General features: G+C 40.5%; 1 protein-coding gene across 2 annotated transcripts in view; it reads right to left on the bottom strand.

Annotated features, from left to right (window-relative positions):
* The window catches only part of LOC119724431 (NPC intracellular cholesterol transporter 1-like), a 31277-nt gene extending 9384 nt beyond the window's left edge, over positions 1-21893 (bottom strand). For both annotated transcript variants that reach the window (XM_038195485.1, XM_038195486.1), the window contains exons 1-12: positions 21611-21893; positions 16398-17783; positions 15620-15858; positions 14861-14961; positions 9127-9290; positions 7309-7443; positions 6147-6329; positions 5227-5341; positions 3790-3917; positions 2665-2802; positions 1615-1704; positions 518-708 (exon numbers count right to left, since the gene is read on the bottom strand). In XM_038195485.1, coding sequence (XP_038051413.1) covers positions 518-708; positions 1615-1704; positions 2665-2802; positions 3790-3917; positions 5227-5341; positions 6147-6329; positions 7309-7443; positions 9127-9290; positions 14861-14961; positions 15620-15858; positions 16398-17783; positions 21611-21679 — 2939 coding nt within the window. In that variant the 5' untranslated portion in view covers positions 21680-21893. The remainder of the gene's footprint in view (positions 1-517; positions 709-1614; positions 1705-2664; positions 2803-3789; positions 3918-5226; positions 5342-6146; positions 6330-7308; positions 7444-9126; positions 9291-14860; positions 14962-15619; positions 15859-16397; positions 17784-21610) is intronic.
* Positions 21894-23151: the final 1258 nt, after the last annotated feature.

The raw sequence follows: 23151 nt of genomic DNA, 5'->3' as shown, positions 1-23151 counted from the left end.
GAACCCTGATCTAACCTACCGTTAAGTGTCTGTCATATCTTTTGTGACCACTGAGTAAAGATTTGCCAAGAATCCTTAAAAATGTGACCTGTTCTGTCAAAATCAGACTTTTCTGAACATAAGGTCGAAAATGAGACTTTTGCATATTGTTAAAATATGTACATTTTCCTTTTAATTGGTGGTTTAATTTTTGAAACCTGTAATTCCAGGGCAAAGTTATGCTATTTTGAAGTTCATTGTGTCGAAAAGTAGAAGACGTAGAAAATGGCCACGAACGTCACAAAACAGACATTTCTTTAACTAATATACCTCAACAAATCATCAAAAATACTATATTAAGAGTTCAAATTAGGGTTTCAAACTTTTGTAGTATATTTTAGACATGTTCAGGATTACAAATATGCAAGAATTAGAAAATCCAAAAAAATCACCCTCACAGCATTTTTTGGCCCTATCTTAATTTCAACCTCTGCCCAGAAGCGTCTGCTTTTGACAGAACAGGTCACAAATGACTTACGTGTTGGATATTTGTGCATCGGAGTAAACCTGAGAAGTCAAGGAGTCTGGGTTGCACCCGGACCCTCCACAAATCTGATTTTGACTCTCCGCATCGGTGTAATTGAAGCCGTCCCGAACCACAAAGTAGACTGGGGGACCGCTGTTGAAATGTTCGGAAAGGTTTCCGAAATACGACAGCATGTAGGAATCCTGAAGTAGAAAAACCAGGCAATAGTATCATGGTTGACACGGGCCCGGATTATCCAATAGGCACAGTAGGCGCTGTGCCAAGGGCCTATGGAAAATGTGTACAAAATCTCTGAGGGCCTACAAAAATACCGCAGTGTGCCATGAAACACACAAATGTAAGCACACGTTTGTTTATGGTGTAAATTGAGGATTTTCTTTTGTTCCTCTTCCCTTTTCCTTTGTTTGAACTTGAACTTTTTAAAAACAGCTCTCATTGGTTTTGCACACATTTTCCAAAGGAAGAGTCCTCGATTCAGTTTCTGTCCTCGATTCATCGATGATGTTGCACGTACGTGTCCTCAATTCACACCATAAACATGCACACAGGTATACTTGTTCCATAACTGTGGGGACTACACCCAAATTTTTCCCTTGGTACTATGGGGACTGAAGACCCTATGGGGACAGCAGAAAGTCCCCATAACTTAGTCCCATTTTGCCTAACAATAAAAAAAAACTTCCCCATAACGTAGTGACAACCCGCCTACCCGCACCAACACCCACGCACACACAAGAACATTTTTTTTGTAAAGTTTTAGCGTCTCTCTCAGACTTTTTGATTTCACCAACTGACGCTGACGTAGCTGCATGTACACGTACGCATAGAATTTACGTGTAAATTTTGTCGTTTTGAAGCACAGCGCCAATCAGCTTTCAGAATTACCAGTTTGGCATGGCTTACTTAGTACAGCTTAGCATCAACATGAAATTGGTGCCATTGCCTCAGGCAGAGTAGGTCCTAAGGAACACTGGTGCCTAGGGCCTACAGAACACTTAATCAGGCCTTGGACTTCCATGAAACAAACCCTTTAAAAGGGGATTTAAAAGCCTGAGACGTTGGGTAAGAAAAGAGACTTGCCAACTTACATGAGGCATTGACAGTTTCTGGTCCAGACCTATCTGGATACGGCCCATCAAAACGCCGCTAGCACAAGCCATGAAGGCGAACCACAGAACCTGCAAAGAAAACAATCAATCATTAAATCATTTCAAGCTAAATGCTGCTGTGATATCATTTGGAAGACTGATCTGAATTCCTGTGTGGCGTCACTGACATGGATATCATTCAGATTGCGAGACTCAGTGTTAGTGTCCTTGTGCAGGATACTTTATCACAATCTCACAACACCAGCACCCGATTTCATGAAACTCATGTAACTTACGATGCATTGCAGCGCTGCGACGCGTTGTATCCCTACAACACATCGCAGCTGCACAAAACATGTCGTAAGTGCGACCATCGTAGGTGTATTTATAGCACAACACGATGACTGTTTTATGTATTTATTCAACGTACAGTAAATAGTCGTCTGATATTAAACAAAGAGTCGTCGGATCTCCTCTCAAAAACTTTTAAAATGTAAAACAAAATGGCCGACGTATGATGTAGTTTTAAAGAAAAAACAAGCTCGTGGTGGACTGTATAGCTACTTTGAAATTTCAACTGCATTATTCCAAGCTACTTCATATTCCATTCACAACATCGGACACATTGTCTCGGTATTATTAGTCTCTCTTATGTAATTTTCATGGTATAAAACTGGCTAAAAAACGACACTACTTATTTTGCGACGACCACAGGTCGTAACTTGCAACGTGATTTTTAAGCCATTGTCAAGGAACTTTCGACACTTTCAAGACATCGTGAGTTTTGTGAAATGGATCATACGACATATTGCAAGCTCATGTTACGTGTCGCAACTCGTGTTGCGGCGTGTCGCAGCACTTCGTGAAATCGGGCGCAGGTTGTTGAGTCTTCTCCAACAATAGGTTTGGAGTGTTTTACATAATGAAGACAATTCATCACAAGCTCCAGCAAAATTGAAAGTGCAAATATGCAGCAAAATGCATTTTGTAAATTTCACACTCTCAATACAGCTGTGAAATATTCCCCGACTTCGAACCAATGTTTCTTACCACAATGACTCTGATAGGTGTGAGCATCAACAATGGAGAGTAGAACTTCTCAAATAGCAGGTACAACACACCGGGACGTTTGTCCGACTTTTCAGCGCTCTTCAGTTTCGCACAACACAACATATCCAGGCGATTATTCTATGAGAAAATACGATGACGTGACATAAACAATGCAATCACGAGTTGGTTACATGAATCAGATCAGCTGATTGTGTACTCTTTTGAAAGGAATTTGTTGCCCCAAAATTGGTAAATTGCATAAGGGAGGGCGGAAGTGGGAGAGATGAAATAATCTCTATTTTCAAGATGTGCGAAATTTAACCCTCCTCCCTGGAATTTTTGCTAAGATGTTATCTCAATCCTGCAAAATCCTCCAACTTCCTCCATGTAAAAATTTCCTACAGCCGCAATCCTGCAAGATCCTCAATTATTTCTAAAATGTGGTCCTTGGACGGGTGAAACACTGCCTCAATCCTGCAAAATACTCCAGCAATCACTGTCAATATGTTGAGGCAGAGCCAGTGACATCCTGGAGCAGTGCGGAGGATTTCAAGTATTATCTAGGCCTGAATTTATGCACAGCTGGGCATAAACACAAACTCTGGGCACAGTGCATCCTCCAAAATCAGCCACACATTTTTTTGCCATATCCATATAGCCTTAATCCTTCTAAATCCTCCATTTATGCAAGGAGGATTTTGGAGGATTTGGGAAGGTTAGGGTTGATGAGATTTAGGTGGATTTTGGTTTTGCATGTACAATGTACATGTACAAGCAGTTAGGAATTTTCAGTGACGGCCTTGATTGTCCACCCGGCAGGTACCAGTTCTCAGTTGAATGGGGAGTTTAGGTTGAATGGAAAGTTTGGGCGAGACACAGGACTGACATATGTTAGAGTCATTAGTATCTCTCCAGAGACCTCGTAAATATCCATATTGGAAAGGATTTGTTAACGTCGGCCTTCTCTCCACAGACCACCTTTCAAGTTTGGTTGAGATTGATGACTGAACTTTACAGTGAACTGAAACACACACACACGGACACACAGAAGAAATACGCAATCGCAATATCCCCTTGAAAGCCAGGGGGATAATGATTCTTTAAGAATGACAAATGCAAACCCACCTCTTCTCGGGCAGCATCCAGAGACAGCAGGGCCACAAAGCAGGTGATCTGAAGGAGGAAGTCAATCCAGACAGCCACCGCAGCGTAGAGAGAGAAGGCCTTGACAGCAGGCATGATGGACAACGCACCTGCCATACATAAAGACAAAAATACTGCACGTAAAACTTGCGCGATCCCCCTGGCATCCTGGCAGTTTGTATACACGTACAGGCAGTTAGTAAGGACAATTATCAGTGACAGCCTTGATTGTCCACCCGGCAGGTACCAGTTCTCAGTTGAATGGGGAGTTTGGGTTGAACGGGGAGTTCGGGTGAGACACCGGATTCCGTGCGGCCTAATGTATGTCAATCTTGGTGCGTTCCCCTTACCACTACAGCATGTAGAGTCATTAATAGTAGACCCACTACTGACATATGTTCAAGTCATAATTAGTATTACTACTGGAGCTCTCCAGAGACCTCGTAAATATCTATATTGGAAAGGATTTTTTTGACATCGGCCTTCTCTCCACGGACCACATATCAATTTTGGTTGAGATTGATGACTGATCCTACACTTACAAAACAATAACTTTCACGACACTATAGAGAAACAAATTGACATACATTGTAACTACCTTGGAAGAAGTGTGGTTCTGAAAAGAACCGGTTGTTTGACTGAAGAACCCGACGTTTCGGACGGTGTGCTCTGTCCGTCCTCAGGAGGGTGAGGACGGACAGAGCACACTGTCCGAAACGTCGAGTTCTTCACTCAACCAACCGGTTCTTTTCAGAACCACACTTCTTCCAAGAAGAGATTACTTTCCACATGGTGTTACCCGCAATCTTTCTACTTTATCTTATCCGCCATGCAAAGCTTCAAGTCATATATTAAGTTGTGTGATGTGATCAGACATTTTTATAGTCTATGTAATAGACCCATGGCAAATGCCATGGGTCTATGATATGTGAGCAGCCCGCCTCTTGACCTCTAGATTTTGACCAATCAGCGGGCGCTTTCTATATCGGGTCTTCGGTCATTCACCCGTTGCGCGTTATAGACAATGGATTAAAAAAGCCCTGCGTCACGCGCTCTGTATATCATGTTACACGATTACGTGCCCGGCTGTTGTTGCATTACAAAACACTGCATTCGAATTGACCAACCAAACGTTTAGTCCTGATTTGGGAATGAAATGACGTCCTGATTTAGTAAAGTGGACTCCGATTGGCTGAGGCGCGAGATCGCATAAATCTGCATGCTTTGATATATCAGACGTTAGACAGGAGTCTGGGCTCCGTGGATAACGGGTGATACTCAGACTAACATTTTTATGCCATGTTAAAAAAAAACCTAAGAACAATCAAACTTTACCTCCATAATATTCAAAATGACCCAACTTCTTCTGTTCGATTCAAACTCACAAACACCTACTTGAGAGTGTTCAAGGATACATACCTAGGAAGAATGCAACGGACTCGGACAGGCTGGTCAGCAGCATGCTAGGAGCAACCTCACCCAAGACGCGTCCCACTTGCTCGTACTTCTCCTCATGAGGGAAACGAACATCTCTCTGTAGGAAAGGAAATACAAGGAAATTTGTCATTAACCGTAACCCCTTGAGTGGTTTACTCCAAACCGTCCTCACTCTTGCAAAACCCAACACCATATGGTAAACTCTACACCCAAACTGTTGGACTCTGATTATGGTGGTATATGCCTGACCCCATGTAAAGCATAATCAGTTTACTAGTGCAGTCCTCATTCCAACAGATTCCAACAAAACATACAGTTGGATTTTGAAGGGTTGGGTGGTTAGGGTTAAAAAAACAAGAATCCACGGGAAATGAAAAATCAATTTAAATCGCACGTTTCAGTCACATGATAGATTTCCATCACACGACCAACTGTATTCAAATCATCCATTGTAATTACATGCTGAATTTGAGCGATTCACAATGCAGTGCGCCACCAAGAGTTCGCCATGGAGAGTTCAGTTTTCAAGTTTACAGTCGACAAATCATGGCCCATTTGAACGAGTGTCAGTAGACAACTTGAGCTAGTTTGTTATGGATTGGGGCAAAGCGTTCTGCCGCCTTACAAAAAACACCATAATAATAAGAAAAGAAAAGGGCAAACACAATACTTGAATAATACGCTTGGGAAACTACTGGCCAGAAAAAAAACTAACAATTTCAAATGTTCCGTGGTGCGAATTTGTCGACCATCTCCCACAATGCACTGGGAAAATTTAACTATCTGTGGCAAACTCTTGGTGGCGCACTGCATTGTGAATCACCCGAACTGCAATCGCATGAACAGTATCAGTCACATGAGCAATCACAGGATCCATTCCAATCACGTGACCCACCACTCACCTGATATTTCTGTACCAGGATGAAGATATTATCCACGCCGACGGCTAGGACAAGGAAGGGAACGACCTCCATGACGATGAGAGTTGCCTTGACTTGAAGGTAACCCAGCAGACCGATGGATGATGAGACGGAGCCCAGGACAATCAAGACACCGCAAAGACCAAGAACTATCTTTGATTCAATCTGCAACAGAACAACAGAGTGGATGGCATCGGTAAACAATAACAGCACAGCTCTCTGACCATAGTCGCAGGTGAATTTAACCTCAGCAAATCTGTATCAGAGATGAACCTTTTTTGATTCGACACTGAAGTTGGCAAATACATTATTTTTTGGGTAAGGATTTTCAAATGAATATAGATTTCAAATGAAATTGATAAATTTCAAGCATTAGATTGGTTATGAGCTTTCCAATGAGACATCAAACAAAAAAATTGGCCCACGATATGTAACGAATTGATTAATTTCAACTTTTGAATTAGGAGCGTCCCGCTACTAAGTGAGTTTGGAAGCCAGCGAAACCTAGTTATGCGTGTGTTTTTGCGACAGTTTGGTTAATGAATGCCCATACAACGTACGTACCGATACGTGCATACATAATAATAATAATAATAACGGAGTCTTATATAGCGCACGTATCTACCAACAATTAAGTACTCAAGGCGCTGGAAATTATGTCAATTATTAAAGAAAGGTAAATAAAATTTATGAGAAATATGAGACACATTATGTAGCACCTTATAATGGTTTACAAGGTGCTGCGGTGCACATTGCAGCCACTGCCAGAAACACCGGGGCAAACCCCTTCTCTTAGCGATAAGTGTTACTGGGTTCTTTAACGTGCATTACACAACACACGGGACCTACGGCTTTACATCCCATCCGAAGGACGAAGCAATAATGGTAAAGTGCCTTGCTCAAGAGCACAAGCACCATGTTCCCACGGTCAGGATTCGAACCCATGCACCACGGCACACGAGTCGAACACTGTAACCATTGGACCACAGCGCCCCACATGTACTTGGACAAGTACGGGTTTTGCAATCCTCTGAGAAGAAAAGACGCAAAGTTAGCAGAGATTCTGATAGAACGTAGGATCTGTGGTGCAGCCAGGCAGGCCTGGCTTCACATATATATGTAAAAAATGTAAAAGCACACTTACAAAGATTCTCTTGATGTTGTAGTAAGGGAATTTGCCGAGAACAATCGCCACGTATCCAAACATAAGCAGATAACTGCCAGCGATCGTGAAGACATCTGAAAAGCTCTCGCGTTCAATCTCATCTTCTATGGACCTCTGTACAACAGGAGAAAACATGACAAAAGGTAATCAAGGAAACAAAAAGTAATCAAGTGTGGTTAAAAGACTCGTCAATTCACCCAATCCCTGGTTTCCTATTTCCTCACCCTTTTGCACAAATTTGTATCAACTGCAACAAAGTCAAAATTCCCCACTAAATAACGTAAGTAGCTCTTCAAAATTGTTCCGTATCAAACTGAAAATCATGTTGAGTGACCACCAACATAGTACATGTAAAAAAAACATGACCTACTTTTTATCCTAAGTAACTCTGTTGTTTACCAATGGAATTAAACCAAAATTTCAGATCACGTAAACAAGGCATGACAAATTTCATGGAGTGAGTTTCATCAGCTTTGTGCAAGAGGGTGAGATTTAAACGTCATAGGATAAAAATACTTACTTTCAGAATCTGCCACTTTCGACTTGGCGTCCTCCAATGTCGATACAGCGCTGGAGACGATGGCGGAAGGCGCGTGCTGATGCTGAAAGCTTCTGAAGGAATGCAGGATCACCCATGATGTCATTGCACACCTCCTCGGTCGTTTTACGCAACGCACGAGCGAGGAGAAGTGCAATGACATCAGGGGTGATCCTGCATTCCTTCAAAAGCCTTCGGCCGCAGCATGCTCCTTCCATCATCGTCTTCGGCATTGTATCGGCATTCTGAAAGTAAGTATTTTGTTTGTATGACGTTTAAATCTCACCCTCTTGCACAAAACTGATGAAACTTGCTCCATTTAAATTTGTCATGCCTTGTTTACATGATCTGAAATTTTGGTTTAATTCCATTGGTAAACAACAGAGTTATTAAGGATCAAAAGTAGGACATGTTGTTTTGACACGATCTGTAGTACATATACAAAGTACATGCATTTTACACGGGCTGATGAGCTCAGTTGGAAGTGCACTGAAATGGTATTTCATCGGGCAGAGGTTAAAATCTTGCTCCACTCAATTTTCATTATTTAAACCAAGATTCATAAATACCTAAGACAGTTTACGCATTCCTATTGGTCGAGAGCCCGTCAAGTGGCCGGTCTTAAACGGATGATAAAGACATGGCTAGCTGGTCTTCAACACTTTTCCAGTGTCACATGAAATTTGGACTCCCATAAAATCCGGTGCCTTTTACGTTTCATTGGTTAAACGTTCACATTCCTCACGTATGCATGCGCAATACTACCAGTGAATCAGTATTTCATGGTCCAAAATTCACACTACACCAACCCAGCTGCATTTAGCGCGACATCGCGCAGTACGCGCGACGCGCACGCCAATGTCCTTAAAAGGTAACGAGTTGCGGACATATATCTATGGTTGTGGAGGGTCATTCCATATTATAGTCAGAGGGGTGTTTCGAAAAACATGAAGTAAAATTGTTGAACAAAATGGTTGGCAACGTCTAGTTTTTGACTTGTTTTGATTTTTGGACCGAAAAGATTTTTTTTTTTTACCGAAAAGGTATTTATGAATGGGAATAAATATGTGTTTGGTTGGTATTAAACACTCTGTTTAAGACCGGTGGGAGTCTGGATGGGTGATAATTACCCATCCAGACTCATAGCGGTCTTAAACAGAGTGTTATAATACCTCCCGAAGACACATTTTTGCCCTTAATATAGTCCCTTGTAAAATGATAACTTGAAATAATTTGAACAGGAAAGTACTCGTACTAACCTCGGCTTGATAAGCAATGGTCAGATTGGGATTGTCGTAATTCTTCATAAACTCTAGGAACTCTTTCTCCCATAGTTTAGCAGGTTTCAGCCGCGGGTCTCCAACCTTGTAGTTATTGACGGGAAACGTAATGGACAGACTCGTAGCATTGTTGTAGGCTATGCCTGATTGGAAAGACAGATAGGAATTGAATTTCTGATGAGAAAAGGTATCTGGGTTAGCAGGGACAAAATGCAAGAATAAAATCAGGTTCAAGATCGTTTGGTAAAAATGGTATTGTTTTCTATTTACCGGTAGAAGCCATCCACAACAATAGTGTTGCATTGATTATGATTTTTTGCTAGGATGCAACCTCAATCCTGCAAAAGCCTCCGACTGCTGCAATGTAAAAATTGCATACAGCCTCAATCCTCCAAAATTCTGCGTTATTTCTTGAATGGGGTCCTTGGAGGGGTGACCACTGCCTCAATCCTGCAAAATCCTACAGCAATCACAGTCAATGTGTTGAGGCAGAGCCAGTGACATCCTGGAGCAGTGCAGAGGATTTCAAGTATAATCTAGGCCTAAATTTAGGCACGGCTGAGCATAAACAACACAAGGTCTGGCCCAAGACCTTGACATACACTGTAGTGTGTCCTCCAAAATCAGCCACACATTTTTGCCATACATGTATATATAGCCTTTTGCAAAGAGGATTTGGGAAGGTTAGGGTTAAACACAACAAAAATACAACAATTTCAAAAACTGTACACACTTAATGTATTTGCAATTAATAATGTGATTGTTGGAAATGGGTTTTCACTCATAAATTATCCATGGAAACAGATCATGTTTCTGTTCTGATCACACTTTTTTTTAATCATGTGCATAAATGTACATTGTACAAGTCCCCAGTGTTTTGTACATGTTCACACAATCAGTTTGGATATTTTTACATGTACATGCACATGTATGCCTGTGCGTACATGTATGTGTTCATCTTTTCAAACCATGGATGAAAAATATGAGAACAAAAGAGAACAATTTCGTCCACGATTCCCAGCATACATTGTACGTCCACGATTGTGGTCGTGAACAAAACCTATGGGAGTCTTCCAAAAAAGTTAGAGTACAAACAAAAAAGGGACAATAGGACAACCACGATCAACGGTGAACACAGGTTTGGGTGTGTTTGTTTATGGTGTAAATCGAGGACACACGTGCGTGCAACATCATCGTCGAATTGAGGACGACCTCGATAGAATAGAAAATCCTCGATTTACACCATAAACAAACGTGGGTGTACCAGTACATGTGTACCAGGGAAAAAAGCTGGTAGGCAACTGTACAGTTATCCTGCCTGCAAAAACCAGGTCATAAAAAAACATTTTTTTTTTCATTTACTGCGATATTCATTTAGGGAAGAACAGTGACTAGTGACCCATTCTTTTTAAGGAAATAAACAGTTAAAATGCTCCTAATTTGCGATTTTCTTTCTGCGATATTTCCAGACATTTTGTGATGCATGTTCAGGGGCCATATTTTAGCTTAAATGCATGATACCCAGTCTATTTAATATGTGGTTATTATCAACATGTACATGTATTCCTTGTGTCTAGAATTACAAAGATCTCGGTTTTTTAAAAAAAAAGCAAATTCCTATATGTCCGTGGGCGACGTGTGTACAGAAAAAAATTGCAAATCCACACTTTTGTCATAAACATCCCAAGTACAAACAGTAACACACGCCCCGCACAGCAACTGTGTTCCATACACGGTTATGTTACATACAAGCTACCATACATGTAGGACTGTTGTTAATTTGGCCAATCATTTGGCTTTATGCTGGATCAATGCTGGTTCAGGGGCCATTTAAAATAATAATTGTGCTAGATAGCGCTTCATCGTATCAACAATCTCAAAGCGCTTTACAATTATTACCCCATTCATCAGGCCATGGGACCACGCGGCAGCCGATATCAGCGCTCAATCGGTCCTCAACCCTCACAGGTACCCATTCATACTCCTGGGTGGAGAGAGGCAATTGAAGTTTAAGTGTCTTGCCCAAGGGCACAAACACCATGTTCCTGGCCGGGTTCGAACCCATGCACCTTCGTACATGAGTAAAACACCTTACCATTGGACCGTCCCGTTCTACATTTATTTGTTTGTTCTTGAAGCCCGTCTTTATACATGCATCCCATGTTAATACAGCCCCACTTGATCGAGTCAGAAAATATCAACTCTCCAAGGTACATGTGTTTATTAATTTTTCTTATCAATGTGATGGCAAAGCAGGAAGTCAAACAGAAAGACATTGTCACCATATCCAGGCAAACATGTACCGTTATCATTATCAATCCACTTCCTGGTTTGAAGACAATCTCCACAAGTGGTAGGGCCTAATTGTCAAAACACAATTCCTATTGTTTCATTTCTTAATTGTTAATGTACACATCTCGTCGGGGTGCGTGATTAGGGCAAAAAAATTGTCAAAAGGTCAAATTCAGATTTTTTGACTATTCGATAGAGCATGGAAATATCTTTCATTTGATATGCATTATTGTCTCGAGGGGCTACATCATTCTGACGTAATTAACCATGTTAACAGTAGGAAAAAGACGGAAGGAGGTTTTTCAGTATTTTACCCTGGCAAAAGGACGTTAGTGTGTAATACTATAATGTAACAAAATACATTCCAAGTGCGCTACCGTCCCACTGAAAAGAGTACGCAAAGCCAAGTTTGTTTCCGGCAAAAGGCCGTTATGATTTACCATGCCGCTTAAGCGCACATTTCAGGCAGGGGGAGTTCCTGGCAAAAGGTCGTTAGCATAAAAATGTAAATAACTTCAAAATTAAGTAATACTTCGAAATAAAAATGCACAACATTATTTTGATTATTAACAAATTTGTGAGTCAAAATTTCAGCCTTACATGATTTTTTTTTTTAAATGGGGGCAAAAAACCCCTTACAACTTGATAATATCCAAAAGGGTTCTTTGCATGCCTGGGCTGCTAACATGCTTAGGCCAAAAAAAATAAATAATTCTGCTTCCGATTACATGGTATTCTAAAATAGGGTAGGTAGGTAGGGAATTTTTTTATTTTTGCCAATTTTTTTTGTGTACAATCATATGGAGGCGTCTGCGTGAAGTCAAGGGTAAAACTTAGAAATTGATGGTTTTGGGTGTTTTTTTTCTCATTTTGCCCATAAAAAAAAAAATAGGGTAGGGGCTGTCAGAATAGGGTAGGTAGGGAAACCGGAAGCAGAACTACATGTATTATTTTTTTTGGCCTTAGGTCTTGGCACACGACAAACTGTACCAGTATGTCTGCTCATCTGAAACTGCGTTTGTATATTTACGTACATGTACTGTTGGGTTAATATTGTGGTCATAAAGTGGAAATAAGAAGAAAGAAGAAATACACATGTACCGGTACATGTGTGTGTTGAAGTATAGCTTAGCTGAACTTGATCGTACAATTTACTGTCATAGTTATTGCTCTTAAATACATGCATGCTCATCTACACTTAACATCCATAACATGACCAAGATACATACATACATGTACAATGTACACTGTACTGCAGTTACATGTACATGTACACGTGTGTATGGGTGTACATGTATGTGTATAGACACATACAAAATTGATACATGTGCAAACACGACAGAATAAGTACATGTACACAACATTAACCCACTTTTGATTTGTTTCCCTAGTTATTAAATTCTATTGAAGTGGCTGTTAATACATGTTCATGTATAATACATGTGTGATGACAAAAATGTAACCCTATTTTGCCATTTTTTCCCCTCACGAGACAGTAACTGAACACAACGTGTAAGTGTTGTGCAATAGCCCCAAAGACACCAGTATCAGTTTTTCAGGAGCACTGAAAATGCACCTGACATGTCATCTGACTTGCCTCATCTGAGATTAATAATGACCAAATATGGATATTATTGATTTGACTTGGACTTTTCACCCCCTTATTTTGTTGACCGAGCTATTAATAAAATGCTTATCAAATCATACATTTGTACATGTACATCATGCACGTAGTCACGTACATAACTTTTGGACGGCCTGGCCTAGAATTGTGGTTCGTCACAATAAGGGACTTTGCACTATGGGCAGTCTCGTGGACAAAAATTAGATATGGCCAGTTAAAAAACAAACAATGTTATTCTCCACACTGACAAAAAACCTCAAAAAAGTGCAGTTCCTTTTTTTTCACAAAGAAAAAAATTAATTGGTAAGAAGTAGGTCTTTGAGGGAAATTTTTTTTCCGAATTAACTTTTTAACTTTATAAAAACGATGCAAAAAGGTTGTTTTTCTTCATCAAGAAGCTCAAAGTCACAAAATTATTTTTTACAAAACACCTACTGACAAAAGTGACATGACTGAAACTTTGTGAAAGGCCCCATCCTGACAAACAGAATTTATGTTTTTAAATACTCAAAAAACAATTTGGTGTCGTTAACAAACATGTTTTGTATTTTTAAAGACTTTTTATAGATTAGAGTAGTCATGTGAGATTCTTGACTTTTTGACCTTGGTGAAGTACCAGCAAGTATCGTATCTCTTAACAACTCTTTTTCAGCTGTTCTGCTTTACCTGCAATATGCATGTGCTGCACATATTTAATTATGCCCAGCATAATTTTAGCTCAAGGGCTGACTATGTATTTTTTTCCCCTTAAATGTAATATTCAATAAGTGTTTTTTACTGTTATGTGTCATAGTTTCGTGTTTCTTATTTGTATGTAAGCATTGTCTTTTAACAATATTTGTAAATCATGTAAAACATTGTGCAATTCGGCCGCGAGGCTGCGATATGATGTTTTTAAAATAAACCATTTAATAATAATAATAATACATGTACACATGTATACGTGTACATGTACATCTTTACGATGCGTTGATCGCACCACAAACCAGCGTATCTCAATTTTTGGCCAAATTGAGTTTTTGTCCTAAACGTTTTTATTTCATCAAAATGCTCATCCTAAAAAAAACACTAATTAGACTCTCAGTGTCTTTCTAAAAACTCTGAAATCGTTCACCACGAAGTGATTTGTTTGCAATACGTCGCTTTTCACGCTAGTTCCATAGTGCTATGACGTCACCTAAGAGGATCGACATGAAAAGTGTGAAATTAGCATTTCACGCACCGATGTACATGTATAATATTACGCGCGTTGTAGAAATGTATGAAATACGATAAACATGATAAAAATCTGTTTCACAAAGTGACGTATATTTTGGGAGCTGAATTTCTTAAAACTCAGATGCATACGGATTGCATACAATAAAGTTTAATCTATAATTTACTAGCAAAAAAGTTTGAATTCTTACACAGGGAGTAAAAGGAATGAGCCTGCAAAAATATTACCACCTTTAAAACGTTTTTACTCAAAACACACCCTAAAAAATGGGATACGTCGGTTCGTGGTACAACCGACGGCTTATTTCATGATTGCAAATGTACATGTACAGGGCGTCCCCAAAAAATGTCCCCCTTAGGGTTGTAGCAGAATTTAAAAAAAATGAAATGTTTCTTCTTACATGTACAATTCCTAACTGCTGAAAACAGTAACTTGATTGATTTTGACTGATAGGACCTCTTGGCAGAGAATGTGTGTTTGCATAGGAGAGCTAATACACTCATGGCACATGTAGTTTTCATCAATACCACAAAAGTACAATTTTGTTTGGTAGTTTAGTCCGGTTCAAGGTTGTATCTTACCGTCATAGTTGCCGAGAACGGTCCAGGGGAAAATTGGGCCTCCGTAGGTACCAAGACAGGGATAATGTTGCTTGGTTCCATCATCAATAGAGGCAGGAGCACTTTAATCGAGGAGAACAAAACGAAACAATTTTAATAAAGGAATAAATGTGTGCTTGGTCAGTTTTAAACACTATGTTTCAGACCGGTTTGGAGTCCAGACGCTGATAATGACCCGAGCCGAAGGTCAAACAGTCAAAACAAGTCAAAAATTATAAATTTCCAACGATTTTGTTCAACAAGTTTACTTCATATTTTTGAAACACTCCTTTGGCTATGCTATGGTATTTGCCTCTCGCGAGTAATCGTAAACAACTCCTTACATGAAGATTGGCACACACGTTGCGTGTACTGCACAATGTGGCACAGAACGCAGCTGTGCCATTGTAGTGTGAATTTAGGACTATGAAATACGGACTCATTGGTATTATTGAGCATGCTTAAACCCAAGATTGCGAATGTTTATCCAATAAAAGGGTAAAAGGGACCGGATTTCATAGGAGTCCAAATTCCATGTGACTCTGAAAAGTGTTTTAGACCAGCCAGCCGGTCTTTATCAACCGTTTAAAACCGGCCACGTGACAGGCTCTCCACCAATAGGACTGGGCAAACTCTCTTAGGTACTTATGAATATTTTTTTGAGAACATGTTTTTGTTCTTGCCCATACATGTAGTAAGTAACAATACCATGTGAAGTTCTTTTATTTAAAGTGCACTTACGCTGTACAGGCCAAGAAGTGCGTGTGGTAGTCGGCAGCAACAAAGTACCCCATTTCATCTAAGATGGTACTGTTGAGTTTGTCAAAGTCGTTCTGCCAGTAGTTCAACACACTCAAGATGGTACAGTTGGTGTTGGTCGGGGCTTCTGGCTTAAAGCAGATGTCTTCAAGTCCAATGGTTCTATTCGTGTCCTTGTCGAACGCTGTGATGTTCGTGATTTGATTCTGAAGATCAAGCACCTTTAAAAGTGAATGGGGAGGAAAAAATGGTTTATTCAGTGTGCTTGGTAGTTGGAACCAATTTTATTTTTAGCTGCGGGATAGCAGCTCAAAAAATCATCAAGTCTCTCCGTACATTCGTTCGTTCGTTCGTTAGTTACATGTAGTTAGTTACTTAGTTAGTTAGTTCGTTTTGTAAGTTAGTTAGTAAACAAGAGTTGACATTGTCTACTGCTCCTACACATTTTGACCGATTTCAACCAAACTTTGTCAAAAGTATCAGTAGCCCGGCCCCAACATGTCACAAGACCACACTGGGGTCAAAGGTCATCATGGGGTCACTGGGGTTAAAAACTCGGAACACTTCTCCTTCCAGAAATTACATGGCACAATCACGTGACTCATGCATGAACATGAATTCATTGGCCCGCAGCTTCCAAGATCCGATCAAGCTTGTTACATGTACATGTACGTATACCAAAATGCCTCTGAAACCATGTCAACAAAAGTTGAATTCTACACGTTTTGTGAAAGCATCTGTTTACTGAATACCAACAAACCTGAATGAGAACACGCTTGTCCAGGACAGGGCCGTAGTTATGTCCGGTTGTCAGTCCAGCCGGTCGGAAAAATGTGACATTGTATGATGGAGCCGTAATGATGACCTGCTCGGTGCGATAAAACGGTCCGAAGTGCTCATCAAAGTAGTTCTTCTCTTCACGAGAGCGGCTTTCTGGAGGCGACCACAACTCAACAGGATCTGTCGTGATCTTCAAGAATGCTATGCCGGAGCTGAGCCCTCCGACTGCCAGAAGACCCAGGAAAATAACAAGGATTGGGTAGCGAGCGCATTTAGTGCCCCACCACCGGAAGAGGCCGGACAGCTTCCTGTGGAAAGCGGCCCCGAATCTTTCCCGACAGCCGACGTCTTTTTCCGAGACTTGGGTATGGCCGTTGATGTAGACGTCACCGTTGATGGGCAGCTCGTTGTACTGGGGTTGTCGGTACCTTCGTTTGAACAGCATGGCGATCAGAACACAAAGAACGAACAGGACCACAAAGGCACAATAGGAACAGATGATGATAAACAGAATCCCATCCATGCCAAAGATTAGGAAAGGGGGCGGAGGAGTGGGGATCGGGGGAACAGGCGGGCAGGCCGGGGTGCAATCCTGACAGCTACAGGGTTGAGAGAATTCGTCCAGTGCCTCATTACACGGATAAATGGAGGTATTATATGCTTCCATGTCGGTAGGGACAGTTGTAGCGTTCGCCACAATCTCGAAATCGATAGTGAACGGTGTCTGTCCATTGTTAATGTTACCCATGTAGTCTAACAGCTTCTGAGGGGTGCAGGTACTAGCGGACTGACCGCAGAGGAGCGAAAAGATCTTGGAGTTGGAACTCGGAAAGTTCACATTTTTGCAACTGTCGTACATGCCGTAAACAAAGTCGTCTTGAACAAAGTAATCAATGCTGAGAATGCTGTCGTTGGTTTTATACTGAGGCCCACTGTCCCTTAAATTTGGGGAATTCGTGTCGCTCATGGGGGCACCTTCCACGGCTCCACTGTCGTCAGCCTCGGCTTGAAGCGACGGAGGCTTAATACTGGTGACGTCCACGTACAGACTGTTGCTTGAGTCGCAGGTCATGGCGCAGTACAGATTCAAGAAGTTGCGTTGGCACGACGGGCAACGACTCATCAGCTGCCTCGCCTGGAGAGTCTGGTTCCGGAAGGTTCTCAGTTGATCCACATCGCAGCAGGCGAGGGTCTTGTTCTCCTTGACAAGATGGGGACACAACTGCTTCAGGATTTCAAGGCCTTCAGGGTCGTCCAGCTCAGGGGCTGGTTGGTTGTAGTAACAATTCAACTTGTGCTCGGGGATATCACGAATTCCACACTGCCTGTACATGATGCAGTAACCTTCTTTATGGATCGCATCGGCCTAAAAATAAACAATAAAAAGAAAACATTGATATTTTCTTTTGGCTTCGACTTCCAAAATGTGTCCATACACATTGCACCAAAATGAGGCAATAGGCCTATTTAGAGAACAAATAATAACTTTGTAAACTGGAAAAGACACAAGTGGAACCAAAGTCCCAAACCCCAAAAATGATATTTCATATTTACCCCTAACCAAGCCTGTTCGGTATGACGATGTTTCACGATATTTCGATTAGATTTTCATATCGGAAATCGTATCGATCTCATAAAAAAAAATCGGCACATCGTGAAATTCGATATGCCGAAAAATATCGCGATATTCTTTTGAAGTACCGCTTTTGTAACCAAAGTCCATCCCTTACAATTTCAAACCGTCGCTAAAGCGCTCCCATGAAAAACCGCAAACCACAAATTCACTGTTGCCGCATTGTATGTACCGCGAGGTCTTGCCTATTCAGGGGCGGAACCAACTGACTAACGTCACGTGTATTGGATTTTGCGTCCTCCACGCTACACGTAGTGCAGTACAAACAACACAATTTCACCCCACATACCAAGTGCCAAAATCGTAATCACGTGCGTGGAGTTAACAGAAGGGAAACAAAGTCTCCAACATTTCGCAAAGAAAATACAGTGCCTGTTTTGTTTTGACGGAAATGTGAAGTTGTACAGACAAAACACCACAAATACATGTGCTTGAATTGTAGATTACGACGTTGAGAAGTGAATGTTTCGTTTTGGCACGCGGCTAGAGGAGACCACGCCGAGCCCGCAAATTTTGTTTTTCCAGCAAAACAACATCCGCATACGCACGTTAAGCGCCCTCTATGATACTTTTATGATACGTGGGCACTATATATTTATTAGTTTTCCACTTTTGAAGCGAGCAATGTGACAGCTCAGTCGATAGTAAATTGTGTTTTATGCTGCGAGGTTGCGAGTTCGAATCACGATATTGCATATGATTTTTTTTTATTATTATTTTCTAACCTGAGGCTTGGGAGGATTTTATTAAAAAGGGAAATAAAGCCCGAATTTCATATATTTATATTTTTGATTTTCTTGTCATGTTTTTAGAAAAGTATAGTCCAAAACGCCATAGCGTATTGCGCGTATATGCGGATGTCGTACGCGTTTGGGAGAGAAAAAAAAATCGCCGCTGGGCTGGGCCGACTTCGCGCAGGCGAACTAGATGATCAAATTTTCCTGCACGTATTTTCCTGACTCGTTCCTTCTCTTCCGTGGTTGTGCTTGGGCACTTACACTTGCTTAGTGCCAAAACTGTCCCAAACTTATGAAATCTGTTCATATTTTCAGCAACAAAAAACATCGAAAACCAATTGTTCAGTCGTGCCTTGTATTTCGTTCACAGAACAGAAAATGCGTCACAAGAAATTGGACTGATCCATTAATTTTTGTAAAGGGGTGCTTCACCCTCATTTTGGAGTTAACATCGTTTTTCGAAAAAAATCTTTAGAAAAAAAAATATTTTGTTAGTTTGTAACAATGAAGAACTTTTTCTGAACCAGGAAATATTTCGGACTCCATTAAAAAAAATATTATTTGTAATTCTGAAAAGATGGAAATACTGGTAAATTGTTTTCAATGAAGCACACCCTTGCCACAATGGTGTGGGCTGTACTATGAGTGCACGTGGGGATCATGTCAATGCGGCGTGCAATTGCGTGCTAGTGCTTCGTTCTTTCCTCGATATGGATTTCTATTTGCACATTTTTATCCAACATTTCAAGGTAATTTTGTTTTCGATGTTTGAATGTGGAATTTGTTTTCTACCTAAATTGGCAAAGTAAATGAGACTCTAGTCAAATAAAATTGACGATTTTGTTCAGGACATATTGGGTCTTTTTCGCGGCACTGGATCGTGACTTCGGTTGTGTTTTTTTTATTTTTTTAAATTTTTTTTTATTCCCTTGTTCCATGAATGGAAAAATGACGTCATCACGATAATATCGCGATATCCGATATTTTTTCACGATTTGCCGATTTAAAAATAAATGGATATCGAACAGGCTTACCCCTAACCATCCCAAATCCTCCAAAATCCATTTTGCAAATTGGAGGAATTTGCAGGATTGAGGTTACAATGGCAAAAGTGCGTTGCTGATTTCAGAGGACACACTGTGTCAAGGTCTTGGGCCGGACCTTGTGTTGTTTATGCTCCTAGCAAAAAGGCCTAGGGAGTTAGCATGGTTAGGGTTAAAGAAATATATACATGACATGCATGATATAGCACCAAAAATAATAATGACTGAAAAGCCAATTTCATAAGCTACTTTTCGATGAAAAAAATTACCGAAATTGCTCAATCCATTCAAAGAATATCACCATTTAAACACAATGACCCTAAAACCTGTCTCATCCAAAAAATGCGATTTCAAGAATCGTCGTCACAATTGTCTTCAAACATCACCAGCGATAAGACCTCTGTTTAAAAGTGAAAACTATTCAACAAAGTCCTTTTGAAGGCCTGTCTTTTAAAAAAAAAAAGTGGATTTTATCAATCATATTATTTGCCTAACCAGGGTTGTTAATAAAGATATTGTGTACTACAGTTGACAGTTGTTGAAACAAGTATTCTGTGTTATTTTCTTTGTTGTTCCAAACAGTCAAAACACACATTAAATTGCTTTTTTGGGACGAGACAGGTTTTAGGGTCATTGCCTTTAAATGGTGATATTCTTTGAATGGATTGAGTTTGCAGTATTTTTTGCATCTTAAAGTAGCTTATAAAATTGGCTTTCCAGTCATTATTATTTTTGGTGCTTCATATTTTACCAGCAACCGCACAGTGCCCACCGGTCCAGGGATTCAAAGGGAGTCTAGATTATTTTTTGAAAAAAAACCCAACTGTCTAGTCCTCCTGAAAGTCCAAGCTTGCATCTACATATAAACCCCATTTTATACATGCAAAATATACCGTGTCATACATCAAAATAATGAGCAATTTGTGCCATTCGTTGTGGTAAGATGATGACATTATCTTTCCGAACCCCCGTTATATCTCGTGAGTTATCCGCACAATGACTGTGACGTCAAACTGAGAGAGCCGCCATGGCCCGATGAACAGTGAATGGCTTCGATCGTTCGGAATTTTCATCAAATATTACACCCAAATCACGGTGCTCACGGGGGTAATAAATGGCATGAATACAATTTTGGATCTTTTAATCACACAACCATGACAACGGTTTCTTAAAATGTTATATTTTATGCACAAAAATGGCAGAAACGGTTGATTAAAAAAAATGCATTCTAGTTTCAGATATAAATTTAGAAATAGAAGGGTCGTTTCGCTGGGTTTTTTTTTGGGGGGGGGGTAATCTTATCTTATCGTTATCTTGTTTTTTCAAATTAATGGCAACATCATGAACATAAGTTTGTTCTGAAGACTTAAGCATTGTTCTTATCATGCTTATGCGCCGTTTATTATTTATTTATTATTTATTCCTTTTATTTATTAATTGTTATACATACTAGAATTAATTTTTAATGCTCGCAAGACCATACTAAATTTCAATGTATGTTTATACAGATGACAATAATTAATACAAATTTTATATTTTACTCCCTACCCTATGCTGGCCCAGTCTTTTCAACATTTTTGCGATGTCTTTCTTTAGTTTACGCCCCATGCATGCTTTAAAATTGAGATGATAACCTGAGTTAAGTGCGTCAGGTTGCAACATTCTTTCCTAAAATACAATCAACTGGGGGTTATGACAGTATTACAATGCAATGACAATGTACGGCCGGGTAGGCCAAATTTGGGGGGCCTACCCGGCCGTACGCAATGAATTAACCTACCTGCACAAACGGCGTAGCAATCAGCAACAAGGCGGCTACCGACGGCAACAACGCTCGCAGTCCCTCCATTTCTGCCACAAATGGTTGCGGAAAAACCCACGGTAACTACTTTCTTCTTCCCGATTTGTCCTAAACTTTGTTCTGGCTTTCAGATCTTTGAAGAATCAAGTACTGGTGAGTTACAAAATGTTCCAAATCAGAGTTTTTGATGGGAATCTCGCGCGGGGGTGTGGAGTTCGTCGAATCGGAAATATTGCAAAACGCAAGTTTTATATTATAAGTAGACTGTTTTACACAAGTTCGCTGTGTTTAATGCACAAGAAGTCGAGAGGCAAGACATAATCAACCTGTCATTCAATACTAAAAACAGGAATTGCTCCCAAAACTTAGCCGTTACAACAAACGTTCAAAAAAAATTAATAAGACAATAATAAAACACAAATCACATATTTATTTTCACAATTGATAACTTTGTACAACAAATTTTGTTTGGATTCATTCCGCATGGAGTAACTCCTTTACAGTGTTTTTGACACCGAAAATGTATTATGTAAAACTTGTTCAACTTTGACCTTGAATGGGGATAACCAATCAAAGCTATGAGTGATCTCTATGTCTAGGGAAAATGATCAGGCCATGTGTGTGTTTGTTGTGTGCGTACGGTCATCGCCCGGTCACCGCACCCACGTCATGTGATTCATCATGGGATTGAATTTTACATATGATGCAACATTTGAGACCAGGTTCACAGACCGTACGTCATGTAGATACACTACACGCTACACACTTTTCACAGACCGCACGTCGTGTAGATACACTACACGCTACACATACTGAGCATGCGAAACACCCCTCAATATAATATTAATGGGAACATGGAGCTTTAAAACACAGCTCCATGATTGGAACTAGTTTCTGCCACAGTGCCAGAGCTTTGATGTCTACAGCATAGACACAGTGCTAAGGAGGTCTACATCATCTACACAGTGGTTAAGAGGTCTACATCATCTACACAGTGGTTAAGAGGTCTACAACATCTACACAGTGGTTAAGAAGTCTACAGCATCTACACAGTGCTAAAGAGGTCTACAGCATCTACACAGTGGTTAAGAGGTCTACAGCATAGACACAGTGCTAAGGAGGTCTACATCATCTACACAGTGGTTAAGAGGTCTACAGCATCTACACAGTGGTTAAGAGGTCTACAACATCTACACAGTGGTTAAGAAGTCTACAGCATCTACACAGTGCTAAAGAGGTCTACAGCATCTACACAGTGGTTAAGAGGTCTACAGCATCTACACAGTGGTTAAGAGGTCTACAGCATCTACACAGTGGTTAAGAGGCCTACAGCATCTACACAGTGGTTAAGAAGTCTACAGCATCTACACAGTGGTTAAGAGGTCTACAGCATCTACACAGTGGTTAAGAGGTCTACAGCATCTACACAGTGGTTAAGAGGCCTACAGCATCTACACAGTGGTTAAGAAGTCTACAGCATCTACACAGTGGTTAAGAGGTCTACAGCATCTACACAGTGG

Source organism: Patiria miniata, unplaced genomic scaffold, assembly GCF_015706575.1.
Source record: "Patiria miniata isolate m_02_andy unplaced genomic scaffold, ASM1570657v1 HiC_scaffold_18, whole genome shotgun sequence".
Classification (NCBI taxonomy): Eukaryota; Metazoa; Echinodermata; class Asteroidea; order Valvatida; family Asterinidae; genus Patiria; species Patiria miniata.
This window is presented reverse-complemented; position numbering and strand designations above follow the sequence as displayed.